Source organism: Conger conger, chromosome 5, assembly GCF_963514075.1.
Source record: "Conger conger chromosome 5, fConCon1.1, whole genome shotgun sequence".
Classification (NCBI taxonomy): domain Eukaryota; kingdom Metazoa; phylum Chordata; class Actinopteri; order Anguilliformes; family Congridae; genus Conger; species Conger conger.
Genome location: NC_083764.1, coordinates 66594464 through 66619463, shown reverse-complemented (window position 1 = coordinate 66619463; position 25000 = coordinate 66594464). Strand labels below are relative to the sequence as shown.

The 25000-nt window shown below is 45.5% G+C and overlaps 4 protein-coding genes across 7 annotated transcripts in view; 1 reads left to right on the top strand and 3 right to left on the bottom strand.

Annotated features, from left to right (window-relative positions):
- Nucleotides 1-1497: 1497 nt before the first annotated feature.
- LOC133127892 (ras-related and estrogen-regulated growth inhibitor-like) lies at nucleotides 1498-4139 on the bottom strand. Its single transcript, XM_061241005.1, has 5 exons — nucleotides 4031-4139; nucleotides 3812-3868; nucleotides 3611-3684; nucleotides 1865-2286; nucleotides 1498-1570 (listed from the first exon to the last, which is right to left on the bottom strand). The coding sequence occupies exons 1-5, from the start codon at nucleotides 4137-4139 to the stop codon at nucleotides 1498-1500; spliced, it is 735 nt and encodes a 244-aa protein (XP_061096989.1).
- A 500-nt stretch (nucleotides 4140-4639) lies between these two features.
- LOC133129540 (cytochrome P450 2K4-like) lies at nucleotides 4640-14780 on the bottom strand. Of its 4 annotated transcripts, none has more exons than XM_061243703.1 (11): nucleotides 13029-13123; nucleotides 12606-12674; nucleotides 12314-12514; nucleotides 11239-11392; nucleotides 9473-9622; nucleotides 8879-9036; nucleotides 7849-8034; nucleotides 7275-7416; nucleotides 6758-6939; nucleotides 6264-6405; nucleotides 4640-5588 (listed from the first exon to the last, which is right to left on the bottom strand). In XM_061243703.1, the coding sequence occupies exons 3-11, from the start codon at nucleotides 12509-12511 to the stop codon at nucleotides 5284-5286; spliced, it is 1617 nt and encodes a 538-aa protein (XP_061099687.1). In that variant the 5' UTR covers nucleotides 12512-12514; nucleotides 12606-12674; nucleotides 13029-13123; the 3' UTR covers nucleotides 4640-5283. The 4 variants fall into 4 exon arrangements, with proteins under 4 accessions (XP_061099687.1, XP_061099688.1, XP_061099689.1 ...); XM_061243704.1 differs by having other exon boundaries at nucleotides 12606-12671; nucleotides 13029-13098; XM_061243705.1 differs by lacking the exons at nucleotides 12606-12674; nucleotides 13029-13123 and adding an exon at nucleotides 14668-14780.
- A 2222-nt stretch (nucleotides 14781-17002) lies between these two features.
- Nucleotides 17003-20843, bottom strand: ptpmt1 (protein tyrosine phosphatase mitochondrial 1). Its single transcript, XM_061243202.1, has 4 exons — nucleotides 20558-20843; nucleotides 19980-20060; nucleotides 19313-19504; nucleotides 17003-18494 (listed from the first exon to the last, which is right to left on the bottom strand). Exons 1-4 carry the CDS (start codon nucleotides 20702-20704, stop codon nucleotides 18351-18353), a joined length of 564 nt encoding a protein of 187 aa, XP_061099186.1. The 5' UTR covers nucleotides 20705-20843; the 3' UTR covers nucleotides 17003-18350.
- A 3586-nt stretch (nucleotides 20844-24429) lies between these two features.
- Nucleotides 24430-25000, top strand: part of LOC133129690 (exostosin-like 2) — a 3187-nt gene continuing 2616 nt past the window's right edge. The window contains 1 exon segment of the mRNA XM_061243949.1: nucleotides 24430-24524. Within this exon segment, the coding sequence (XP_061099933.1) occupies nucleotides 24459-24524 (66 nt within the window). The 5' untranslated portion in view covers nucleotides 24430-24458.

Here is a 25000-nt window from a genome sequence, read left to right as displayed (position 1 = left end):
TGACATGGGAAAATGTTTAAAATCTGAAATCATTCCCTGAAAAAAGATACCTAAACCCAATGTGCTTTTTCTGCAAAAACCTACATCAAAAATATGAAACCTTTTTAGAGATTAAAGAAAAGGTGAGGAATGTTTTGAAGCGCTATAGGACTGGCAGTTTAGTGAAGACCAGGTTGACGGTTTATTCATTCATAGCATACCTGTAACTCGGTAAGTGATCTACTGTCCCTTCATTTGAAATTATATTTATTATTAATTATATATATTATTGAAATTATATCCTTAATCTCCTTAATCAGGAGGAATGTGTAACATCGACCACACTGACAACTAGCAAACATACGAGCCTGAACACGCGTGATGTAGAGCCGTGTATTTTAATGAACAGCGCAGATGTCGTTTTAATGCGTAATGGTTCATGTGAAAGAGGATTTAAAGCTTGCTTTTCACACTGTTAGCATGGTGAACAGGGAAAAAAAAAAAAAGTTTGAATATATTGAAATTTAAATATGTTTGTGGTTATATAGTAATGCCTTCCTTCTCCAGTCTCTTGTTCATGTCCGTTGCCCGTTTAAGGGGCACAGTTCCCAAGCAACCAAATATATACCAAGTCATTACAATATTCACCAATGCCATCCCGGCCAGCCACGGTAATAGGGTTCAAATATGATTTATGGTGCAGACTTTTTATAAGAATGACCTGTAACGTACGCCATCTTTAAGATGATTCCCCTCTTGAGACTGTGGTTGCAGTCTTCTCTCAGGCTGAAGTGCGTTCCTCGCTGTGCTCCGTGCTCCCTGGGCCACTGCCCGAGCCCTTTCCCCCGGCTCCCTCCGGTCCTCCAGCACGGACACGAGCTCCAGACGGTACGGTTGTGAGAGCACGTGAGATAGGCACTAAAAGGACAATGTGCTCATTTCAGTGAGGGCAATAAAGGAGAAAATTAAAAAAGCTGTTTAAGCAAACTGAGCTGAAATGGCTGAAGATGCATTGAAGGCTACGCCCCGAACATCAAAGCCAGTTTTCACAAAGCCTGTTCTGTGTGGAGGAGACCCAACTGTGTGATGCAATATCTGATTTCAATAACCATGCCAGTCATTAGGGGCTCTCTCTGCTCCATCAAACAGCCTGATTAACTTAACCCTCTGTCAAATATGCCGCAATCTACGAAAGGTTCTTAAATTAAACTTGCGTATTAGAGTGATCACGTTACAAAGAGGCGAATACAAACGTTCTCTACGACAGTGCGCCATTGTGGCCTGAGGTTAATAGCACGCTAATATAAAATTAATAATGTAGTCTTTTAGAGGTGTGGAAAAAAACTGTAAAATATCCCATTTTTAACAAAAACGGCCAGTACAGGACGACACAAAACATCTGAGGCCACCAGTGTCGAGCAGGTTGTGTCAGAGCTACGAGTGATTGAGCGGCCTACAGATGAATGCCCTACTTCTGTCGCGGCGTACTCTCACATTCCTGACGTACGGCCGTCGCTCTCAATCCTGGGGCAAGTCTCTGAAGGAGCTGAAGCTGAAGCTGCGGCCAGAGGGGCCCAGCGTGGAGCTGGACCTCAGCACAGAGGTGGGGCCCAGCATGGAGCTGGAGCCCAGCACAGAGGTAGGGCCCAGCGTGGAGCTGGAGCCTAGTGTAGAGGTAGGGCCCAGCATGGAGCTGGAGCCCAGCATAGAGGTAGGGCCCAGCATGGAGCTGGAGCCCAGCATGGAGGTAGGGCCCAGTATAGAGGTAGGGCCCAGCATGGAGCTGGAGCCAAACACAGAGGTAGGGCCCTGCACGGAGCTGGGGCCCAGCACAGAGGTAGGGCCCAGCATGGAGCTGGACCCCATTGTAGAGGTAGGGCCCAGCGTGGAGGTGGAATGGATCCGAGGGATTTTCTCCATCAGCTTGGAGACGGCCCGTCTTCTGAAGGAGGTGGGAGAGCAGCTGAGCAGCTGCAGCACGTCTCTGTAGAGTGCGTGGAACACCTCCGCCGTCTCCTCACAGCCTTCTCGAGCAGAGATCTCACGGAAGCGCAATTTCAGACCTTTGGATAGATTCTCCCCGTCTTCTGTGGTCACCATACGGTCAAACTCCAGGTCCTTCTTGTTGCCAACAATGACTACAGGTGGAGGCTCCATGCTGCTCCTCCTGGAGGCGGCGTGAACGTGATTGACGAGGAAGCACAGCCGCATGACCTCGTCGAAGCTGCACCTGTCCGTCACGGAGTACACGATGACGAAGCCGTCACCCCACTTTATCTTCTCCTCAATCAGCAGAGCATCCTCCTCCTGGAGGAACGACACAAACACTTAGCATCCTCCTCCTGGAGGAACAACACAAACACGAAGCCATCACCCCACTTTATCTTCTCCTCAATCAGCAGAGCATCCTCCTCCTGGAGCAACGACACAAACACTTAGCATCCTCCTCCTGGAGGAACAACACAAACACACCATCTTACAAGATGAGAGGGGGGGGGGAAACAAGATTAAGTTACTAATAATAATTACCAATCTATACCCAATTAAAGATTATTAGTAAGTATCCTATTAAAATAGGACATTTTTACAGAAAGCAACAGAAGATGCGCTCGCCCTATTCACTTTCTATGTCTCACTGGCTGGATAAACCACAAATTCACTCAGCAGTATTCTCTAGGCAGTACGACGAGTCTTTCCATACACACGACTCCCAGCACAATCGAAAATAACATTTTATTTTTTTTATTATTAAAAAATGAGAAATTTTGTTTTATTACATACAAAACCATAACATTTCCCACCATAAAGATTTTCACAAGTCAATAGGAAACATCACTTGGTCCATATTTTTCTACAATCCATGACCAAAATAAATGATGTACTTTCTCTGCAAAACTAGTTTTAAACATGCAAATATACTGGGACATCTATCAGTGTGTACATGCAATTTTCTGCACCCACACCATTAAGCAAAAATATCCTTTGTCATCCTCAGAGAAACGAGTTCTTCATACTAGGCATCAAGCCAATTAGCCGTTGTGACTGCGATGCCACTAAAAAGTAACTAATGAAATTCTGAGCGTGCACCAGTGGTTTTCAAACTCGGTCCTGTGAGCCCCCTGCGCATGTTGGCTTTCGTTCTCAAACCACAATTGCAAAGTGTAAAAAAGATATATATATTATTCCTTTTGGAGGGATCTATTACCCTCTTAAGCCCCAATTCCGAAATTGCTATGCATTGCAAAATACAAGATACGTTTCTTCTTTTTTTTGTGTGCATTTGCTTGGTAAGAGGGTGGAGGGCGCCATCTAGAGGAGCAGCTGTAGCAGCAGCCGTTTCTGCATCCTTGCTCATCTGTAGAAGCAGAAGCAACTTTTCCCTCTTCATGATGAAAAGAGTGACGTGAGAGGAGTCAAGATAAGGATTCCTTCTTATGAAATGTACCAGGCTTTAATGTGGTTTTGTAGTTTGAGCGGACAGGACTTAGAGAGATAGACCACTAAATATTTCGAATTTAAGGAATTTAGTAAATAAGGAAATTATATATATAACAAGAAGGTTAGACTGGGAAAAGATCGTTTAAACTCTTTAAACTACATTCACCCCACCGAAAAAAAATGTACCCCTCACCTGCCCTGCCGTATCGAGGATTTCAAAACGAACCACTTCTCCACCTACTGACAGTTCATGTCTGTAAATTGTTTCTGAAAACAAGAAATCAGACAAAGTTTCCATTGAAATCTACAAAGGCTCGACAATTCCACGATCACCTCGAAATTTTTAAATGCATTATCCACTACTAAATTTTTACTACAAATCTTAAACTCATACCGAGGGTCGGGTCGTACTCGCCAATGAATCTCTTCGTGATGAATCGGACAGTCAGTGCTGCAATGGGAACCGAGCATCGTGTCAAATGTAAAAAGTAGGCTAAAACAGTGACTAAAAATCTTCACACATTTAAATTATCGGCCAAACACGTTAATTTAATAGTAGCCAGATAGTTGCACGGATTCGTTCCTTACAAATTACTCGTTTATTTAGGCCTACCTGTTTTACCGACGGCTGCTTGTCCCAGAATCACTATACGGACAGTTCTCGTGGAAGCCAAACTCCCGGCTCTTCTCAGAGGTCTTGGCAATGTGAAGTTTGTAGTCATGATTTATTTCACGCTTTCACATCCATCCTGTTTTTTGTTTTTTTTAATCGAAATCTACGAACATTTTCTGTTTTTCCGTTGGTGTGGCGAATGAAAAGATCATAACAGCGAGCCAGTGTTCGTTGCGGTCTGAACTCTCCTAAAGTCAACAGCGGTTTTGCAGAAAAAGCCAGTTGGGGGCTGGACGCTTCAGGCTGCGTAGTAGTCTACGCCTATACGCTTAATGGGAGGTATAGGTACCACAGGTGAATCGGGGAAAAAAAGTATTTTCTCCAATCAAAATTACATTTTATATTTTGAATGTGCACACAAATTCCCCCAAAAAATTATTTGTAATATTTATTGTTGAATACAAATATGCCAATACATAAGCTCACGACAAAAATAAAATAAAGCACAAATTAGTTTATGCCTGTAGAAACACTTTTTCACAGTGGAGTAAGTCAATGTGTCACATGCGTTTCAATGTGATGAATGATTCAATTAGCTGACCACTGAGGTTTGTTTATTCATTTATTCATTGAGCAGATGCTGTTTAAGCTGGACACACAAATTTCCACCATAAGAAATGTGGACTAAGAGCTCAGGCCCGCCTCTCGCACCAAGCCGGAGAAGGACAGGTCTGGGGTCAGGTGGAGGCCCGGCACAGAGCAGGGCTTGTGGGTGAAGGACAGGTCTGGGGTCAGGTCGAGGCTCGGCACAGAGCCGGTGTGAGCAGGGCTTGTGGGTGAAGGACAGGTCTGGGGTCAGGTCGAGGCTCAGCACAGAGCAGGGCTTGTGGGTGAAGGACAGGTCTGGGGTCAGGTCGAGGCTCGGCACAGAGCCGGCGTGAGCAGGGCTTGTGGGTGAAGGACAGGTCTGGGGTCAGGTCGAGGCTCAGCACAGAGCAGGGCTTGTGGGTGAAGGACAGGTCTGGGGTCAGGTCGAGGCTCGGCACAGAGCCGGCGTGAGCAGGGCTTGTGGGTGAAGGACAGGTCTGGGGTCAGGTCGAGGCTCAGCACAGAGCAGGGCTTGTGGGTGAAGGACAGGTCTGGGGTCAGGTCGAGGCTCAGCACAGAGCAGGGCTTGTGGGTGAAGGACAGGTCTGGGGTCAGGTCGAGGCTCAGCACAGAGCAGGGCTTGTGGGTGAAGGACAGGTCTGGGGTCAGGTCGAGGCTCGGCACAGAGCCGGCGTGAGCAGGGCTTGTGGGTGAAGGACAGGTCTGGGGTCAGGTCGAGGCTCAGCACAGAGCAGGGCTTGTGGGTGAAGGACAGGTCTGGGGTCAGGTCGAGGCTCGGCACAGAGCCGGCGTGAGCAGGGCTTGTGGGTGAAGGACAGGTCTGGGGTCAGGTCGAGGTCCTCCTCAGACAGCCCTGGCGGTGGTGAGAAGCGGAACCTCTGCAGGAGGAAGGTGAAGATGAGGAAGAGCTCCATCCTGGCCAGGTTCTCTCCTGGACACGCCCGATGCCCTGCAAGAGACAGAAGCAAAAAAACTAACAAAAAAAAAAAAACACAGGCATTACGACCTCCGGTCCACGCAACACGACCGGCAATAAAGTCAACCTCGTGTTCAGAGAACCAGCCGGGGATGAAGCACGGCAAGTCACATTTTCCTGCTAGAAGTATCCGTTTGGAAATGACGCTCAATTGGTGTTGTGGGGTCCCGAATGTGCCAAGGAGACATTCCCCACACCATTACAGCATCGCCACAAGGCGGGATGGGTCCGTGGAGATCATGCCAAAAGAGGTTTCCACGTCTGGCTCGGTCTGCAGCTGCTGCAGCCTGTCAGAGACGCCGTTCTGAAGCATTAGTGAGCATTTCTGAGCATTCTTTTGAGCATTCGTGGCCTTTCTGTTAGCTGGAGATGTGTCCGCCCATTCTCCTCCGATTAACCAGGTGCTTTCAGCCACAGAAGCGCCTCAGACCAGCACAGCTGTCACTCCTGTCCCTGCCAGCCACGACCGGACGGCGGGGAAACCTTCAGGCCTCCAGCACTCAACACGCACAGTGCGTCTGTCCCAGGAATCAAAACCTGTGGTCAGGAGTCTAGCTGATGGCACGTGTAGCGTGCCTGCATTGGCCGATTATCATCCTGCTCGTACGGTGCGCTGAAACGCAATGAGCTGGGAGCTGTACTCTGTACCTGCAGAGAAAAGTATTAAGGCCTCTCTCCTGGTAAAGCGGCCGTCGTCCTCCAGGAAGTGGGCTGGGTTGAAGCTGTGGGGCGTCTCCCATTCACCCTGGTCACGCATGGCTGACATCAGGGAGAGGAACATCACCGTTCCCTATGGGACACAAGTCAAAGCCTGGTCAGAAAACCGCGCTGAAGAGAAGATCTCTTAAAACCAGAGGGAGGACCAGGAGCAGCCTGTAGCCCAGTGGCTAACGTGCTTCATATGGACCCAGAAGATTGGTGGCCCAAGCCCCAGTGAAGCCATGATAAGATCGACGTGGCGGTTGGGCCCTTAACCCCACATTGCTCCAGGCAGGATTCTCCTCTACCTAGTCTGATAAACTGTAAGTTGCTTTGGATAAAAGCGTCAGCTACATAAGGAGAAAGGAGTAGAGGGTGAGAGATGTGGCAGAAAGTGAGTGGGTGGAGTGAGAAGTGGGAAAGATGAGAGGGGAGGCGACAACCTTCTCGATAAAATATCCCTGGAAGGTGACATCACAGGAGGCTTTGCGAAAGGCGGTGGTGACAGGGCTGCCGAATCTCTGGATCTCGTGGATCACAGCGTTGGTGTAGGGCAGGTCCTTCTGGTCCTGGAACCGAGGGCTCCGCTGCCCAACAACTCTGCCCAGCTCCTCTTGAACCCGGTCTGTGTGCAGAGGGAGAGGGACACAGAGACGGCGAGAGGGAAACCTTTTCAGTTTCACTGTTGGAAGTCACTTCCTGTATTCTAATCCATGTTAACAGTATACACAGGTGTGTGTCTGTGTGTGTGTGTGTGTGTGTGCGTGTGTGCGTGTGTGTGTGTGTGTGTGCATGTGTATGTGTGTGAGTGTATGTGTGTAAGAGTATGTGTGTGTGTGAGAGTGTGTGTGTGTGTGGTGTGTGGTGTGTGGTGTGTGGTGTGTGTGGTGTGTGTGGTGTGTGTGGTGTGTGTGGTGTGTGTGGTGTGTGTGGTGTGTGTGTGTGTGTGTGTGTGTTCACCCTGTATAGCAGGGTACTTGGCCATGAGAATCAGGCCCCAGGACAGGATGACTGCAGTGGTCTCAGTCCCTGCCAAAAACAGGTCACTGATGGTGCAGAGGAGGTTACTGCTGTGGAAGTGGGACTGCGTCTGGTCTGCCTCCTGAGAGAGAACAGACAATACATTTTATTCAGCTGATGCTTTTACGCAAAGTGACTAACAGCCGATTAGACCAAGCAGGGGACAATCCCTCCCAGAGCAATGCAGGGTTAAGGGCCTTGCTCAAAGGGCCCAACGGCTGTGCGGATCTTATCGTGGCTACACCGGGGATTGAACCGCCAACCTTGTGGTTGACAGTCACGGGCACAGACCACACATGAAACCAGACATAAGACCAATTCAGCGGAACAAGGTCACGAGTGAGTTTGAGGCGTGCGTTTGGCTCACATTTAGATTAGCGTGACCTTTCCCGCGGACGATGTCCCTGACGTGACGTGACGTGACGTGACGTGACGTGACGTGACGTGACGTGACGTGACGTGACGTGATTAAGGCTCGGGGCCCGCGGATGAAACGCGGCTCTCGAGCCCCTACCTGGAGCTGCCGGACGAGGAAGCGATCCACGACCCCCCTGCAGTCCAGCGGGTCGAACGAGGCCTTCATCCTCTCCACCATGTCCCGAAGCCGCTCAGTGAACTGCTCCTTGTTCTTCAGAATCCGGGCCCGGTTTTTCAGTAGCGCACCACAACACCAGGACAGCCACGGGAACATGTTGTAGAGCTGCAGCCAAAAGCCAAAATGGGCCCAGGATTATACCTTGCCCTGCTGTAAAATCCAGCTACGACCAGCTTGGAATACCAGCTACCAGCGGTTTCAAAACACAGCTCGAGTGGTTTTCTTTCAGGATTCCATGCCAACTCCAGGAGGTTGCACCCCATCTCCTCTTGGATGCTTTTCTTGTTCAGTGTGTCGGTAGACAATGATGATTTCAAATCACAGAAAATGTTAGCTTCAGACTCCATTTTGTTTTGCTGGCAGAGCCATTCAATTTTTCAGTTTGTCACAGTGAAAAATTTGTGGCGGCACAAAGTGGGATCTTTAGAGTTCCATAACTTTGCAAAGAAAGTGTAAATCTTTGAAAAGGTCCATCTAGCAGTAATTTCATATATCGAACGCCATATCTGGCCTGGCATGCATGTACTTTTGTTTTTGAGTGAATTGGTGATGCACTTTTCCACCAGGGACCAAAATAATAATATTCTAACAATCCACCTGGAGTGGTCATGGAATGGCCCAACTACAAAAACGTTTTCACTCATTCCTACTTGATACAAAATACGAAGAACTAAATTGTTTGAATTCTCATCCAAATACTCTGGATAAGAGATGCTGTTATCCAGAGCATTTGCCAAATGAATGCAAAGTGTTTTCAAATATCAGTTCTCAAAATCATCTGAACAGATTTATTCTTCCCTGAAGCATCTCACAGCAGACAGCTGAGGGACTGGGGACGCTGAACGTCATGGTCAGGATTCAGCAACTGATTTAGCACTAAGCGCCTTTTACCCATTGGGTGCCCTAACATTCCAAAGCAAGTGTACTCCACGACAATTAACCACAGTACCGAAATTTCAGCAGAACTAGCCAACTGTAAAGACTCGTTAAAAAGATGAATCATCTCTCGAAAGACAGGGTCAGCATAGTCAAAGCGGTGGCCAAACAGCATGGAGCAGATTATATTGGAGACCGAGGGATTCAGGAGCCGGGTGTCGAAAGGTTCACCTGAAAAGAGAACAAACCACAGCTGAGTTTTCCCCAACAACAGACCCGTTCCCCCTGAACTCACTTTACATTTCTGGCCTTGCAATGGCGGTTGTGTCGAAAAGCAGCATGCCTTGGTGCCAGGCTCTTTAGCTCATTCACCGGACTGAAGCAGCATTCTTCACCCTGCTGTCCCCTTCCAAACATACTGCACATCGGTGTGAAGAGGGCCCCTAACACGGAATGCGTGCTTTCGCTAGCCAAGATTAATCATGTACATTTTCCTCTATTTATTTATTTTTAAGTTTTTTTTTTTTTTTAAATCAACACAATTGGGTGTACTAGTTTTGGTGACCATGTTTCTTTTGGTTTTTTTTGTTTATGGTAAGAAAGCGAAAGAATCAAGTTAGTAAACTTAAGGATAACTGTAGACTGTGCCCAGGCCATTTTCTCTCACCCTTAAACTCCGTTAATGTCTGGATGAGGTGGTGACATTCCTCCGTTATCATCAGCTCCCCTCTCCTCAGGCCCATGCCACAGCCACGCAGGCTGCTCAGACAGAAGCGCTTCATCGCCTTCCAGGAGCTTCCATTGGCAAACAAAACCCCTGGGAGGGAGGCCACAGGGAGCATCACGCATGCGCACGTTTACATGACGCACAGAACTGCGGCACAGAACTGGCCTGGGCACAGACACTTGTACGTCTGCGATCTTAGCCAGTGTGATATTCATCAATTTTTTTTTTATTTCTCCTTTATTTAACCAGGTGACTCCCATTGCGGTTGAGAAGGGAGGAGCAAGCAGAGACTACAACAAAATTAAATGCAATACAAACGGCAAACACAAATGACACATTTATACAATCTCAACTAAAACAGCTGCAGACCTCAGTTTTTAACATCTGAAGTAAACTAAAATTGATCAAGTTGACCCCTGAGAGGGAGTGATCAAGTTTAATATCTTTCTGGAGTGATGTATTCGATAAGTGATTGGGAACGCCTTCAATAATCGATGATCTGGGGTATCGATTAGCAGAAAGAGAGAAACTGAGCAGAGAACAGCGCACATGGAGAAGCGTCATGGACCCTTTGGAGGAGGATTGAACAAAGGCTTGATTACCGATATTGGAATTTCAGCGTGAATATTTTACAGCCAGGGGTGTACGCAACCTGAAAAGGGCCGATTTGGGTGCAGGTTTGTTTTCAACTAATCAAACCCCAACCCCGATTCAGCTAATCAGCGAATCATGGTCTTTGATTAAGACATTGATAAGTAAAATCAGGTTCCAGGCTAAAACAAAAACATGTAGCCCCTTTTAGGATAAGTTCGGACGCCACTGTTCCATGCAAATACATTAAACTGTGTAAGAGGATTCAACAGAAAACAAAACGAACACGCCAACCCAGAAGGCAAGTAATGTCAGCCCACTCCTTGGTGAGCAATGTTCTGCAGATCAGCACTATGGCACTTGGCTAAAACCATTTTCAAAATGTTGCATTCTTTTAGCAGCTAATCATCATCATCATCATCATTAAAAGATGCCGAATGTCCGCTAGCACGCTGTAATGCTGGTGTTGTTATGTGTGGGCAGGCACCTGACGTGCGTTCAAGATGGCTAACGTTAGCCAACATATTCAAACTTTTTTTCTGTTCGCCACGAACGTTAGCGAACACTTTGAAAAGGTCACAAAAACGCCGATGGGGAAACCGCTGAGAGAACAAAAGTTATATTGGCCGTTATAATACACTTTAATCAATGGAATACGTGTTCTTCCATTTACAAATAAATCGCAGGTAAGCAACGAATGAGCTAGGTGGCATTGTTAAACCCAAGTCGCATCCATTCGTATTAAAAAGGCGTTTTTGGCTAAACTAAATGGAATGTTAATTTAAAATCGTTCAACAGTAACCGTTTGCTGCAAATATAGTTCTCTGTCTTGAATGCATGTCAGGTACTTTTAAGCCACTGGTCATAGTGAGGGGAAAGTTCAGTCAGTGTGATCACATCCAGATGACCATGTAGCTAAACTACATCTGTGTATAGCTAGGCTACATTTCATTAAAATACGGTTTTATAAAAGGCTGTTTTATAAATAAATTTTAAAAAAAAAAAACCCTCACAATTGTACTTCTTTGAAAATCAAAGTTTGAAGTAAAAAAATGAGTATTTTCCTGAGCACTATGTTCTTAGCACATAGAAGTCAAACCAACAGATAGATTTACCGTGTCCCTGGAACACATCTCTACAGATTCTTGGCGGGTTCTTGTCAAACTCCGAGTTGAGCAGGGCCTCTTTGACGGTCTTGTAGCCCGCCAGGATGACGATTCTTTTGGGGCCGAAATGTAGAGTGAACACAGATCCATGTGTCCGAGACAGCTGGAGAGACCAGAATTATGATCAGGACTTGAATCGCACTAACTGTATAAAGCAACGTTGCCACTATTCCACTAGTTTTATTCTTTTGGCCTTTTTTCAAACAAGGGAGAGAAACAAGTTTGTTCTGACTAATGAAGCATATACATCCACCATTTGTGGTTTTATAATTCTAATTTCTCACCCTATAACGCCTCCATTTCATAGCCTAATTGACTCTGATCCCCCCCAAAAAAACAATTTCAGACTTTTTGACACTTGTACTACACCACCAGTGTACCAGAAAACAACATAGAATTACAGGCAAAACTCCCATTGTGCAGATCCTAATGCATTTCTGAGGAAACAATTTGATCAAATTCAACAATTTTAGGTTAACAACATTTAGTCTTTTCACATGAAGATATTCAAATTGCCGAGTTTGATTAATAGTAATAGTAAATAGTAATAATAGTAAAAAAGCTAAAAATGTGTGCGTCAGATTTGATACTGTAGGTGGAAAAATAATGAAATGTATTGTGTACCACCGTGTGAAGTGTGGGATCTCTCTGACCTGGGACAGCAGAGAACTTTTGACAATTTGTTTAACGGTATGTGGTTCACATTCATTAGAAATGCCTGATGACACAGGAAGTCAACATTTACACACACTGCTCCATTTGAATCACAATGCCTGTATGCACCTCTCATGTTACTTCATTTCATAGTTTGATAAAACTCATGGTAAAAAAAAAGAAAGCTGCAATCTTATTAAAATGTAAGCCTTCTTTTAAAGCATCCAAAAGAAAAAAATCCATAAATTCCCTACTCTATATCTTGCTTTATATGGCTAAAATGCATTTACATGCATTTCTAAATAACTGCGTAATAATACTGCATGAAGTGTGCCGTACCCATAAAAGGTACAATTATTTGGGTTGGTACCTCATAGATGGACGTGTTGAACCTCTTGAGGTCCAGGTGGAGCAGGTTCCCCAGGAGGGGCAGGGGTCTGGGTCCCGGGGGGCATTTTGGAAACCCAGGAGCGGAAGACCACAGGCAGAGCAGGAGCAGGAGCAGGAGTAGGACCCCAAGAAGCAGCAGAACCCGGGGTGTCCAGGGCACAAGCTCCCACACAACCATGGACTGTGTGGCAGAAATGACAGGACCACCAAATCCAATTAGGCCTAGTTCTGCCTTTATATTATTTCTTGCCAAAATCAAAATGCGTTCATACCGTGTTGAACAGGACTCAATTTAAGACTGAGCGTGGTTTGAGTCCGCAACCGTCACCGCAACACTACTTCTGTATTGAATGTGGATAACATTGCCGAAAGGGGTTGGTTAGTTACAAGTAATTTTCGCATATAACAGCACAGAAACGGGAACCATAGCTTAGCATGGCATACAGTTACAAATCGTCGGTTATTCGCGGAATGCACATTTAACGGTAGACGAGGAAGTGGCAGTCACGTGAGCGAGTCTACCTCGCAGACGTGGTACGCATACCCGCATACCAATCCAAGTTAGTTACATGACGAAAAGAGCTCATTGACAAGTAGGCCGAAGCCAACATTACAAAATGTAAGAACACCAATTGTCACACTAAATCGCCTACTACAGGAAAACGTAGAGCTCTGGGATGAGGAATCACTCTTACCGCACGCTGTTGACGCGGCTGCTTGCTCGTATTCTCTCGACAGAGACCGGATATTTGGGACTACTCACCAGAGCATTCACCAACACAGGTGCGATTATAATCAAGCGCAGGTCGGTGCATATGGGCCCGTGTGTCAATTAAGTATAATGCAATCACGATTAAAGACACTGAACCTGATCAAACGTCGTTGAGTTCTATCGAGAAGCAATTCACAATCGTGGAAGTGGAGCAGAATTAAATATATGATAAATCCAATCTTTGAACAAGCAGTGACAATTGCTGTTATTTAGGCTATAAGGAGACTCACTGAGCACTTTATTAGGTATTTATTAGACTTCTACTGCTGTCCCCCATCCACTAAGAGTTATGATGCGTTGTGTGTTCAGAGATGCTCTTCTGCATACCACTGTTGTAATGTGTGGTTATTTGCGTTACTGTCACCTTCCTGTCAGCTTTGACCAGTCTGGCCATTCTCCTCTGACGTCTGTAATTAACAAGGTGTTTCTGTCTGCAGAACTGCTGCTCACTGGATTTTTTTGTTTTTTGCACCATTCTTTGCAAATTTTCATTATTGTGCATGAAAATCCCAGGAGATCAGCAGTTTCTGAGATACTCAAACCACCCTATCTGCCACCTAAAGAGATGTATAGCTCAATGTGGCAAGTTAGCCTGCTAAGCACATAATCTCTCAGTGTATACTATTTGAAGTATCTTCACAAAAAAGCACGTTTTGTCGCGGTGAAAACTTCGCCATTCTAAATTCATGGTTAATGGTGGTTATTTCTGAAATACCCGGCCAACTGACAAGGTAAGTACGCAACTTGCGGAGGGCTAGATACGCTGCGCTTTTTTCTCCAAGACCGCCCAGACGACTCATTACCTCCATCACATTTTATTGTTGAACTTGCAGCCTTTGTTCTTAAATACAACTATTTCAGTTTGGAGAATTACCTCTTTCTGTAGATAAAAGGCACTGCTATGGGCTCTACCTTTCCCCCCAATTACGCAAACTTGTATGTCGGTATACTGGAAAACAGATTCTAAACGCAAATAATAATCCATTTTTCATGCATATATTTTCCTGGTACCGCTTCATAGACGATGTCTTCTGTATATTTAATGGCTGTAATTCTCAGCTTCAAGATTTCACACAGTGGATTAATGAAATCAACCCCCATCTTCGAGTCACAGCAGAATCGGACACTCTTAGAGTGCATTTTTTTAGACATGTGGGGTATCGAAATGCGACTCCTCTCTTATCACCAGTCTTTACACGAAGGATACAGACAGGAACGCTTTTCTGTCGGCTGGCTCCTACCGCCCTGTGCCCCTGAAACGAGGCCTACCAAAAAGCCTTTTTTTCCGCCTGCATCGGGTATGCCACGACACTACTGATTTTATCGAAAAGGCGGATTCTCTTAAAGAAAAGTTCCGCACTCGAGGCTACCCAACAAGTTGGATAAAAAACGCTTATGACACTGCACTGAATAGCTCACGATCAGACTTACTTAAACATAAAGAACCAGTCCAAAATAAAAGTATGTAGACATTTATTTCAACATACACTCTGAAATTTGTCAAGATAAAAGACATCATTAAAAAAACACTGGCACATTCTGCCCTCCGATCCCTTACTTACCAGTGAATTTACAGAACCTCCTGTGTTCCTAAGAAAGGTAAAAACCTGAGAGACTTCCTGGTGCACGCTGATTTGAAAGTTCCGTCTCAAACGTCATCCCAGACGCTCCTAGCACCCATTCCCAATGGGAGCTACAGGTGTGGCCATTGCGCGCAATGTCACCTTGTCCAAAAAGCACACGCGTTCACTAACCCACTGAGCAATAAAACATACAAAATCAAGAATGTCATAACATGTTCCTCCACCCATGTTGTTCATGCAATCACTTGTCCATGTGGTTTAGTGTACGTGGGTAAAACCAGCCGACCTTTGAGGAATAGAATAAGTGAACATAAAAGTATCAAGCGCAATGATAAAGACTACCCTGTTGCAGTGCATTTTAACAACCTCAAACATAATGCTAATAGCCTACAAGTGTATGGAATTGAACCAGTTAAAACACCAAAAAGAGGTGGTGGCATAGAATCTCTTTTGTTACAACATGAGGCCTTCTGGATATACACTTCGCAAAGTTTTAAGAATGGACTCAATGAAGAACTATGTTTGAATGTGATGCTATACCTCTGCTTGTACTCTGCCTAGTTCTAAAAACATGTACCAATGTGTTTTATTTTTCCATGACTGCAAATCTGTATACTTTTTTCTATTCAAACACTGAGAAAAAAAATAACCATGTCCATCAAGCTTAACAGTTGGAGATGTAAATTTGTGATTGATGTTAAGTCTTTTTTCAACAATGTATGTATTGCCCCTTATGTCCTAATGTCTTTTCACATCAATGATTGAATCATTGGTTGGGACTCCCTATTGGGTGTTCCCTATTGTATGTCTCTATAAATTAAGCTCTCCATTTTCTGGCAAAGTTACTCTGATGAAGGCCTAGAGCCGAAACGTCAGCGTCGGCCAATAAAGTGGTGACTCTGTAAAGTAGCAGTGTTGCGCTTTTTCCTTACTTTTTCAAAAGTTTAACCTCAAAAAAAGCTGCACCTGCAAAGAAACTCTACCAAGGTGTGCAGGCCCTCTCTGGGTTTATATAGAGGTAAAATACTTGAAAGAATATATTCAAATGACCATGTTAAATGTCCAACTTGAAATGACAAACTCCCACAATGCACTTATTTCTTGCAGTCTGAGAAAAAAAACGCAACAAATCCAGTCCTGCAAGAGCCTCCTTACCCTTTGGTAATAATGGGGTTCTCACACCATTGACACACACCAGAAGAGTTCGGCCTCTTCAGAGTTCTGAAGAGAGCAGTCAGGGAAAGTCAAACAGCTCTGTTTGACATGGACACACAAGATGGCTGGGAGCTGGGGTGGCACAGACGACTGTTCTCAGGTCCCAGGGGGTGTGTGTATCTTGGCAGGCCTTCAGCCAAAATCACAGCTTCAGAGAGGAGAAGTTACAGTAGTGGCGTATTCCCAATTCTTGGAGAACGGTTCAATCAGTGTTTTCCCAACACACACACAGACACTCACGCACACGCTTACACACGCTCTCACACACACACGCACACACACACACACACACACACTCGCATCTATGTTCCTCTGTACCAAATCCAGTTAGAAGCCACCAATCCTAAAGTTTCAAATAGACTTCACTCTTGCTTTTTACCCTTTTGGGAACCTTGTCAGCTTTGTCACTAAAACCCCACCATCTTGTGCCTGAAACACTGTGCGTCAGTGTTTGTGAAATGCGTCAGTGAGTGAAGGTGTGAATGCTTGCGCGTAGTTGAGAAGTCCACTCCTTTCTCAGCACTGTTAACGAGGGCACTTTGAGCAATGCAAATAGACAATGAATGCTTGTGAAAAGTGACACATTTGGGTGGAAATGCAAGTCCGAGCACATTATTGTGCGTATTTAGTGCGTGTTTAGAACACACATCATATTGAGCACATTTAGTGTGTTTCTGATCCAGAAACACACATCCTCAGAACCGCGGTCCAGAACCTCACTGTGCAGAACCACGTAAACAGCACCATCATACATTGGGACCTTAGCGTATGAAATCTAAAGAGACAGCATGAATGGAGTACAATAGAAAAAGCTTTACAACAATCTGAATCCTGGCCATGTTGAAGACCTTTTACAATTTGCCATCAGCATGGCAAAATCCCTCCAGGGTCTTTCAGCGCACTTATCCCTGGTTATGGGTATGCACTGGATAAGAGTGTCTGCCAAATGGCATTGATGTAATGTAATGTAATGCATGGTTGTCTAAAAAAAGCGCAACTAAGTATATCGTCTGAATCATGAAGACTCTCTAAAATTAACACCAGGCAAGGCTCAGATGCTTGTTTGTTTTGGGAATTCTACAAACACAAAAGCTCAAAAGTGATTTATAAAATTTTAATCATACACCAGAATATGCTGGAATAATGTAATGGAGAAATACCAATTAGTAATGAGTTCTAGCAATAATTACAAGGTATTAGGTATTTTTAAACAAATGAAAAGCTACTGTATGTACCAGTTTTCAGTGGACTTCACTATTGTTGGCTCACTTTGACACACTGACACACACACACACACACACACTCTCACACACACACACACCATTTTCTTTTGGAATATACAGTGGAGTATTAAAGGTCACTTTTTTATTTGGATTAACATGCAGATATCATGGAACCTGACTTGGCTAGCTTGAGCAACATGACAGACAGCTCTGACTTTGCTTCCTCTTTTAGTTTTTGACCGGAATTTACAGAAGAAGAATTGAGTGTGCAAGAGAGACAGACAGTGGAGGAACATGGACAACCGAAAACTGAGTTTGCATCGCTGGCAATAATAACTTCAAACCCTGGCTACACCCTGCAGTACTTAACAACAAAAAAATTAATTGGAAGGGTCCAGGAGGGCAACTAAGTGACAAGTGAGTAAATATCTAGCTAACAAGCGGTATCAAAATCGTGGTTGTAGATACTTCTTTTAATTAATCCTCCTATTGCTGCAGAACAAGTCGGTAAGTACTGCAGGATGCAGTTATTATTGTCAGTGATGCAAACCTCCACCGTCTGTCTCTCGCTCACGCAATTCCTCCTCTGTAATTTCCGGTTCAAAACAGTAAGGTTGCAGTTCTTCATCAAAATCGAAAAGCTTGCCCTCTAACTCGACAAAATCAAAGCTGTGCTGTCCGTCATATCGCTCAGGCTAGCCAAGGTAGGTTTCCGTGATATTTGTATGCTAACGTTACCGTAATTTCAGGGAGTGTGATGTGACCGCCGGGATGGGTGGCCATCCATAAACCAGTCTCTGCGTTCGAGGGCGGAGTTTGAGCGCCCCTTACCTTCTGGGTAACACAGGCTGGAGATTCAAGCCAAGTTTGCCCTTATAAGTTTTGCCCCATATTTAGGAAAAGGCTATACTGACGGCGATTTTTAAAAGGCCGGCACACATAATTTGAGCATTTAATTAAATTAAATTAAAGCATTTGATACATTAATAATTTCACGCAAATAATCTGAACTGAAACGAGTGTGACAGTGCTCCTTTAAAGTTGGACACTCCACGTAGGCGGTCAATACGTTATCACTTCCTGCATCATTTCACCTTTCACCTCCCAGCCTTCAGATTGGTGCAGATGCACTCACTCCATTTCCTCGTACTGCATCCAGGACACACATGTTGCATTGTAAAAGAAAACCCCTTTGTGGGTCAGATTTGTGTTGGGTGATGAGTGTCATTGCTGGTTCTGTGTGGACTGGCTGCTGCAGACCTGCTGGTAATAAGTGCGCAGCAACTCCATCTGCGCTTTACGCACGAGCACATGAGGGCGAATGGACCTCAGCGTTTGGCACGCCTCCTCTGGACTCCAGCAGTGTAACTGTAACACACACACACACACACACACACACACACACACGCGCACACGCACACACACACACACACACACACACACACAAGATTTAAAGAGAACCTTTAGTATAAAAACAAATACAACCACATACAGTGCGGTCTGTAAGTACTTGGACAGGTAAGCATTTGTTGTTGTTGGTGAGTGTGGTGAGTGTGGGCAGGTGAGGGTGGCGAGTGGGCAGGTGAGTGTGGCGAGTGGGCAGGTGAGTGTGGGCAGGTGAGGGTGGTGAGTGTGGGCAGGTGAGGGTGGTGAGTGTGGGCAGGTGAGGGTGGCGAGTGGGCAGGTGAGGGTGGTGAGTGGGCAGGTGAGTGTGGGCAGGTGAGGGTGGTGAGTGTGGGCAGGTGAGGGTGGCGAGTGGGCAGGTGAGGGTGGTGAGTGGGCAGGTGAGTGTGGGCAGGTGAGGGTGGTGAGGGTGGTGAGTGTGGGCAGGTGAGGCAGGTGAGGGTGGGCAGGTGAGCAGGTGAGGCTGGTGAGGGTGGTGAGTGTGCAGGTGAGGGTGGGCAGGTGGGCAGGTGAGCAGGTGAGGCTGGTGAGGGTGGTGAGTGTGCAGGTGAGGGTGGGCAGGTGAGCAGGTGAGGCAGGTGAGTGTGGGCAGGTGAGGCAGGTGAGGGTGGTGAGTGTGGGCAGGTGAGGGTGGTGAGTGTGGGCAGGTGAGGGTGGTGAGTGTGGGCAGGTGAGGCAGGTGAGTGTGGGCAGGTGAGGCAGGTGAGGGTGGGCAGGTGAGGGTGGGCAGGTGGGCAGGTGAGCAGGTGAGGCAGGTGAGGGTGGGGGTTTTGAGGACTGACCTTGATGAGGTAGGCTGCGACCATGGTGGCACTGCGGCAGCGTCCGGCCTTGCAGTGGATGTAGACGCTGGCACCCTGCTCCTTCACCTGCAGGGCGAACTGCACCCCCCTGTGCAGCTTCTCCAGGCTGGGCACCCCCGTCAGGTCCACTGTACGGAGACACAGCTGCTCCACCCCCACAGCCTGCCACTCCTGAGGCAGGAATGCTCACACACACACGCACGCGCACACGCACACGCACACACAAACACGCACACACAGACACGCACACACGCACGCACGCACGCACGCACACACACACAAACACGCACACACAGACACGCACACACAGACACGCACGCACACACACACACACAAACACACATAAACACGCACACACGCACACACGCACACACACACACACTCACGCACGCACACACACACACGCACACACACACACACACACACGCACACACACAGACACGCACGCACGCACAGGCACGCGCACACACACAGACACGCAAACACACACAGACACGCACAGACGCGCACACACATACATACATACATACACACACGCACACATGCAGGCACACAGGCACGCACACACACACATACACAGGACTGAAACCAGGATCAACCACAGAATATGAAGTATGATGATAAAGCCCGCAGTAGCGCCACGTACCTCAGCAGAGTTGCAGAAATATTTTGTTTCATATTCCTCGTTCATAGTAATCACCCCTCTCACATGTTCTCCCTGCACCAACTGAAAACATAATTCACACTTCAGCGACAACATTAACAACGCAGTCATTGCGACTCTCAGGCCATTTCGCGGGTCACTGGCTACTGGCACATTTTAAGTTCAAACTAATACACGTGAGCGTACAGCGTTTCTCGAACCCGGTCCTATGAAACCGTTATATATTGTGAATTTAAGCCTGGTCTGTTTGAGATATTAACTTGTGTTTTGTTCTGTGCGGGCTGCTATTTTGTCCTGCAAGCTAACAGTTAGTTCCTAATATCATGCTAGTTAGCAACTTGTTCAGGAGTCATCATCAGCCCAAACATCCCCAAAATTCTGACTAAAGTTATAGTTACGTTGTTGATAACTTGCTACCTATGGTTAAACTTATCTTACAAAAATAACTTAATTAACGTAGGCTACAATGTAACGGCATTCAATGTAACGTTAATCAACGTCCGGAAAATCAGAAAATAAGAATAAATCAGAAAATAGCTAGCTAGTTAGCTGTGCCTTACCTCGTCTGTCATTGATTTAAACGGCAATGCTCCTAGAATGACAGTTTGGTCCACACGGTCAAACCACCGTCTGGACGACACTTTCTCCATAACAACATTGTACGCTAAAGTAGGGTAAAATAGCAGCCTCGCAAGGGCTCCAGACATTTTGGTGCTTCAGTGGGCTCTAGAAACGTTTAACTAATTATTTAGCCAACTAACTAACATATTGCAAATTCGTAAATATGTGCCACTGAGTATGGCTGTGTCCGCTGTCGATACTCTCTTTTTTTGCTGACATTTTGAATAACCCTCGTGAGCCCCCTCGCGTTGCGGAGGTGCAAGTGCATCAAACATCCATTCATATAAGCAATAGCCGCGTCTCAATCCATTCAAGTCAATTCAAATTGCTTCATCAATATTTTAAAATAATGATAAATATTTAAATAAGTGTTATATTACAGTTCAGTGCGTGGGACGTACTGGAGTTGATGAACTCAAGAGAGATTCAACTTCACTGTCACTTGATCGAGTCACATCAGTGACAGAGGAAAATCGGTTTCCATGGCGACTGCACCACCATGATCAAGTGAAAAACACAACCTGGGGTCGCTACTCTAACGGGTTCAGCTGTCAAATACGCTGTGCGCCGTCACATTCCGTTGGGCGTTTTTATGACCAGTCCTGGTTTTTGTTCCAACCAATTATTATGGCTTAGTTTTGCCAACAGTGGTTTCCCTTTTAAACAGTAATGCTGTTTTGGGTTTTTTTTTAAAACAAAGACATTAATATCCTTTAAGATTACCTCTGGGAATCAAAAATAATCTAATTGTCGGCATCTTACTGCGCCCAGGTTCCCTGATACATATAGAGCAACCGTTTATCTCTTTTGACACCTCACCAGTCTTCAAGTGATATATGCCTGTGTCCAGTGTATAGGGGCGGTGATTCTATAAGCAAGCAGATCTTGCTTTGAATGGTCTTCACTCGCCGTGTCTGCTCACAATGCTCAGCCTGAAGGCTGGAGATGAATCTCTTCTTCTTCAGTTTCAGCAGTATTAGTGTCCACTTCGGCTCCTCTCTCATGTCCATTACATTACATAATGTCATTTTGCTGACGCTTTTTATCCAACGCAACTTACAGTTGATTAGACTAAGCAGGAGACAATCCTCCCCTGGAGCAATGCAGGGTTAAGGGCCTTGCTCAAGGGCCCAACGGCTGTGCGGATCTTATTGTGGCTACACCGGGATTAGACCCACCGACCTTGCGGGTCCCTACAGGCCGCCACTGCACACATGGCCTTACGCTGCCAGACGAGGACTTTAGTTTGGCTCTTTACGTTTTGTCTGCCCCCCACCTATGCTTGTGAATTGTTTATTCATAATGGTTCGACTTTTTATATATTGATGTGTATGAACTAAAAAAAGAAAAGGTCTGGAGCACAGAGATGCAAAATAAGCCCCTTAACGGTGCAAAACCGACACAGCTGGAGGCTACTGTGTCTTCATCGGGAGGGGCACCGTTAAGCGGCTTAAATGGAAATTGGCAAAGCATAAACTCCGCTGATATTAGGAAGTATTACATCTAGTGGAGGCAGAAACACGGCTTTATACATAAACGCCTTGCTTCCACTACATTATTAGCATTTGGCAGACCAGAGCGACGTACAGTTGATTAGACTAAGCAGGAGACAATCCTCCCCTGGAGCAATGCAGGGTTAGGGGCCTTGCTCAAGGGCCCAACGGCTGTGCAGATCTTATTGTGGCTACACAAGGATTAGAACCACCGACCTTGTCATTTACCTTAACCACTACGCTACAGGCCGCACTAGAGGCCTGTAGTTGCATATTCTTAAAAAAAAATTTTATACAGCTACATTCTGCAGCAGACAGACTGTTGAGCTGCTCACGTATCAGGACTGATGTTAATCTATTATCGTGTGTCTCTTGGAGTGAAGAAACTTTGGCAAACCCTTAACAAAGTACCATCATTGTTAAATTGTTTAACCCAGACCAAATTCTAATTATTGAAAAGGCGGCTTTGGTATAATCACGTGACGTGAGCGTTTATTCAAGCGAGATATACGAGAACAGCTATAAATACTATAACACTCACGACAAATTGATGTGAATCAAGTCTTAATTTTATTATTATTATTATTATTATTATTATTATTATTATTATTATTATTATTACTACAGGATTTTGTGTACCAAGAGCTTCTTCAAATTATTTTCTCATATATCATTGAAGGGTTTTGATACAGTTATTTGGATATAAACTCCATTGCAGCGATGTTTATTAAGACAGCATTTATGAGGAATATGTAATGCATTCAATTGTGAATGTCAGCACTCTGATAAAAATCATTTGGTATTTGTCTGACCGTTCATGAAGTTTGTCTTGGAATAATGATGGATGAGATCGAAGTCTCATAACTTCCTTATGGATGGTGAAAGCTTTTCTTAGCCAATGGGCGCTTCGCTTAAACCAGAGCAAGTCGTTTCCATAGACTTTATAAAGAATATCGTCATGCATGAAGTTATGCAGTCGGACGAGAACAACTGCGTCGCCTAGCCCTGAAAACTGGAATCTGCGTATCCTGCATTAACCCATATCCAAGCTTAAATATCTGTTAATAGGTGCAGCGCCCCTACTGGAGCGATGCCGTACGGCTGCGCAAATAAGCGCCAGAGCCAAACTTTCGAGGACAAATTTTCAAGTCGGAAGTTGGTGAAGGTAGTTGGCTGAAATGAGGTACTGTTTTGACCATAGACATATGGTTTTGACATGTTTGATCGATACAGTTATGCTTTTGTGTTTGCGTGCCACTGCTTTGACTCTGTGGGGTTAGCATACAACAGGGAAAGTTAGCTAGCAACCTGCAACTCAGCTTTGATACGATGAACGGCTTACGTTTGCTACAGAAAACTTTGGAATTTAGAGCGCCGTGTTTTTGGAAAGGCGTCTTAGTTGCCGGCTTTATTCGATGGAGAAAAAACGCACTGCGTATGATCTTTTCGCTTAAATCATAGGCTCGCCCAGCTCTCTCTGGTTTCTCAGCTCTAACATTGGACTACCGAAAGTAAAGTAGTATGATGAATAGTTCATAACTAGTGCCACTTTTTCATCTAATATTCCAATCTGTTGGCCTCACGGTGAAGCTTACAAACAAACTAGTTCGCTCGTGCAGTCGTGAAAAGTCGTGACTGATTTGTGTTCATAACGTCAGTTACTACCTCATGAACAATGGATAAACCACTGCCTTTTAATCGTTGCATCAATAATGCCGTCTTACATTCCAGAATGTGTATGTAAGATGCTCTCTACGGTCATATTTTGCGCCGACGCAGAACCGAAACTGCATTCTCTGCGTAACCTAACATTGATCCACGGAAAATACACTCCTATGCATTGATCAGATTCTGCTGGTTGTAAAACCCATAAGATCCAGATCCAATGGGGTACTGTAAATAAACCAAGCTCTGAGGCGATCTCACTGTCGTCTACAGAAGCAGCTTTTAGTCGTTTTGTTTGGAGGTAGTTTCTCAGACCCACATTAAGCCTAAAATTTTAAATGGAGATTCTCTGTACAAAAATAATTTGTGCCTTAGTGTCCGCGTGCTGCTGCAATATTCATGTAAACGGTTGTCCAGTCAATGCACGTACAGTAAATTCCTGGGCAAAGTACAGTCAGACTACTACTACCATTGCGTACAGTTCACCTGCCTTATTACACATATATCTTGTCATTTTATTCTTCTCATTATTATACATTATTATTATTCCCTGTCATGCCTTTGGAGGCACTAGTGAAGGGGAACTGATCGAAGTGGAGCGCGTTTCCTGGGGGAGCGCTCATTTGAGTGCGCAGACGGGGATTCACTTTAGTGTTTAGTGTTTTTGGTGTACTGGAGGCTGATGCACTCCTCCTGTGCTGTGGTACCTCTGCTCCTGCCTCGGCTGCTCATTATGCCGTGCTCTCCGGTATTTATCCAGAACGTATGACCCGTTTCAGCTTGTTCCACGGCTTCCATTCAATTCAGTTGAATTGGGTTGTATTTGTGTAGCGCTTTTCACAGCAGACTGTCACAAAGACGCTTTACAGAGTAACGGAAGAAAAAAAGAAAAAGAAAAAAAAGGAAATACCAGCCCTGAGCCCCCAAATAGCACGAGGTTGAAAAAAACAAAAAAAAAAACGACTCCCTTGTGGGGAGGAAAACCCTCAAGCCACAAGCCTTGATGTGTGGAATGTATGTTAGGCAGCTCTAGATTAGGGTTGTGTGATGAAATGATGATGATGGTGGTGTTGGGTGGCGGTTTGTCAGGCCGCTGTTCTAACGGTCTCCCTCTCCCTCTCTTTCTCTCTCCCTGTCTTTCTCTCTCCCCCTCTCTCTCTCTCTCTCTCTCTCTCTCTCCCCCCCCCTCTCTCTCACCCCCCCTCTCCCCCCCCCCTCTCTCTC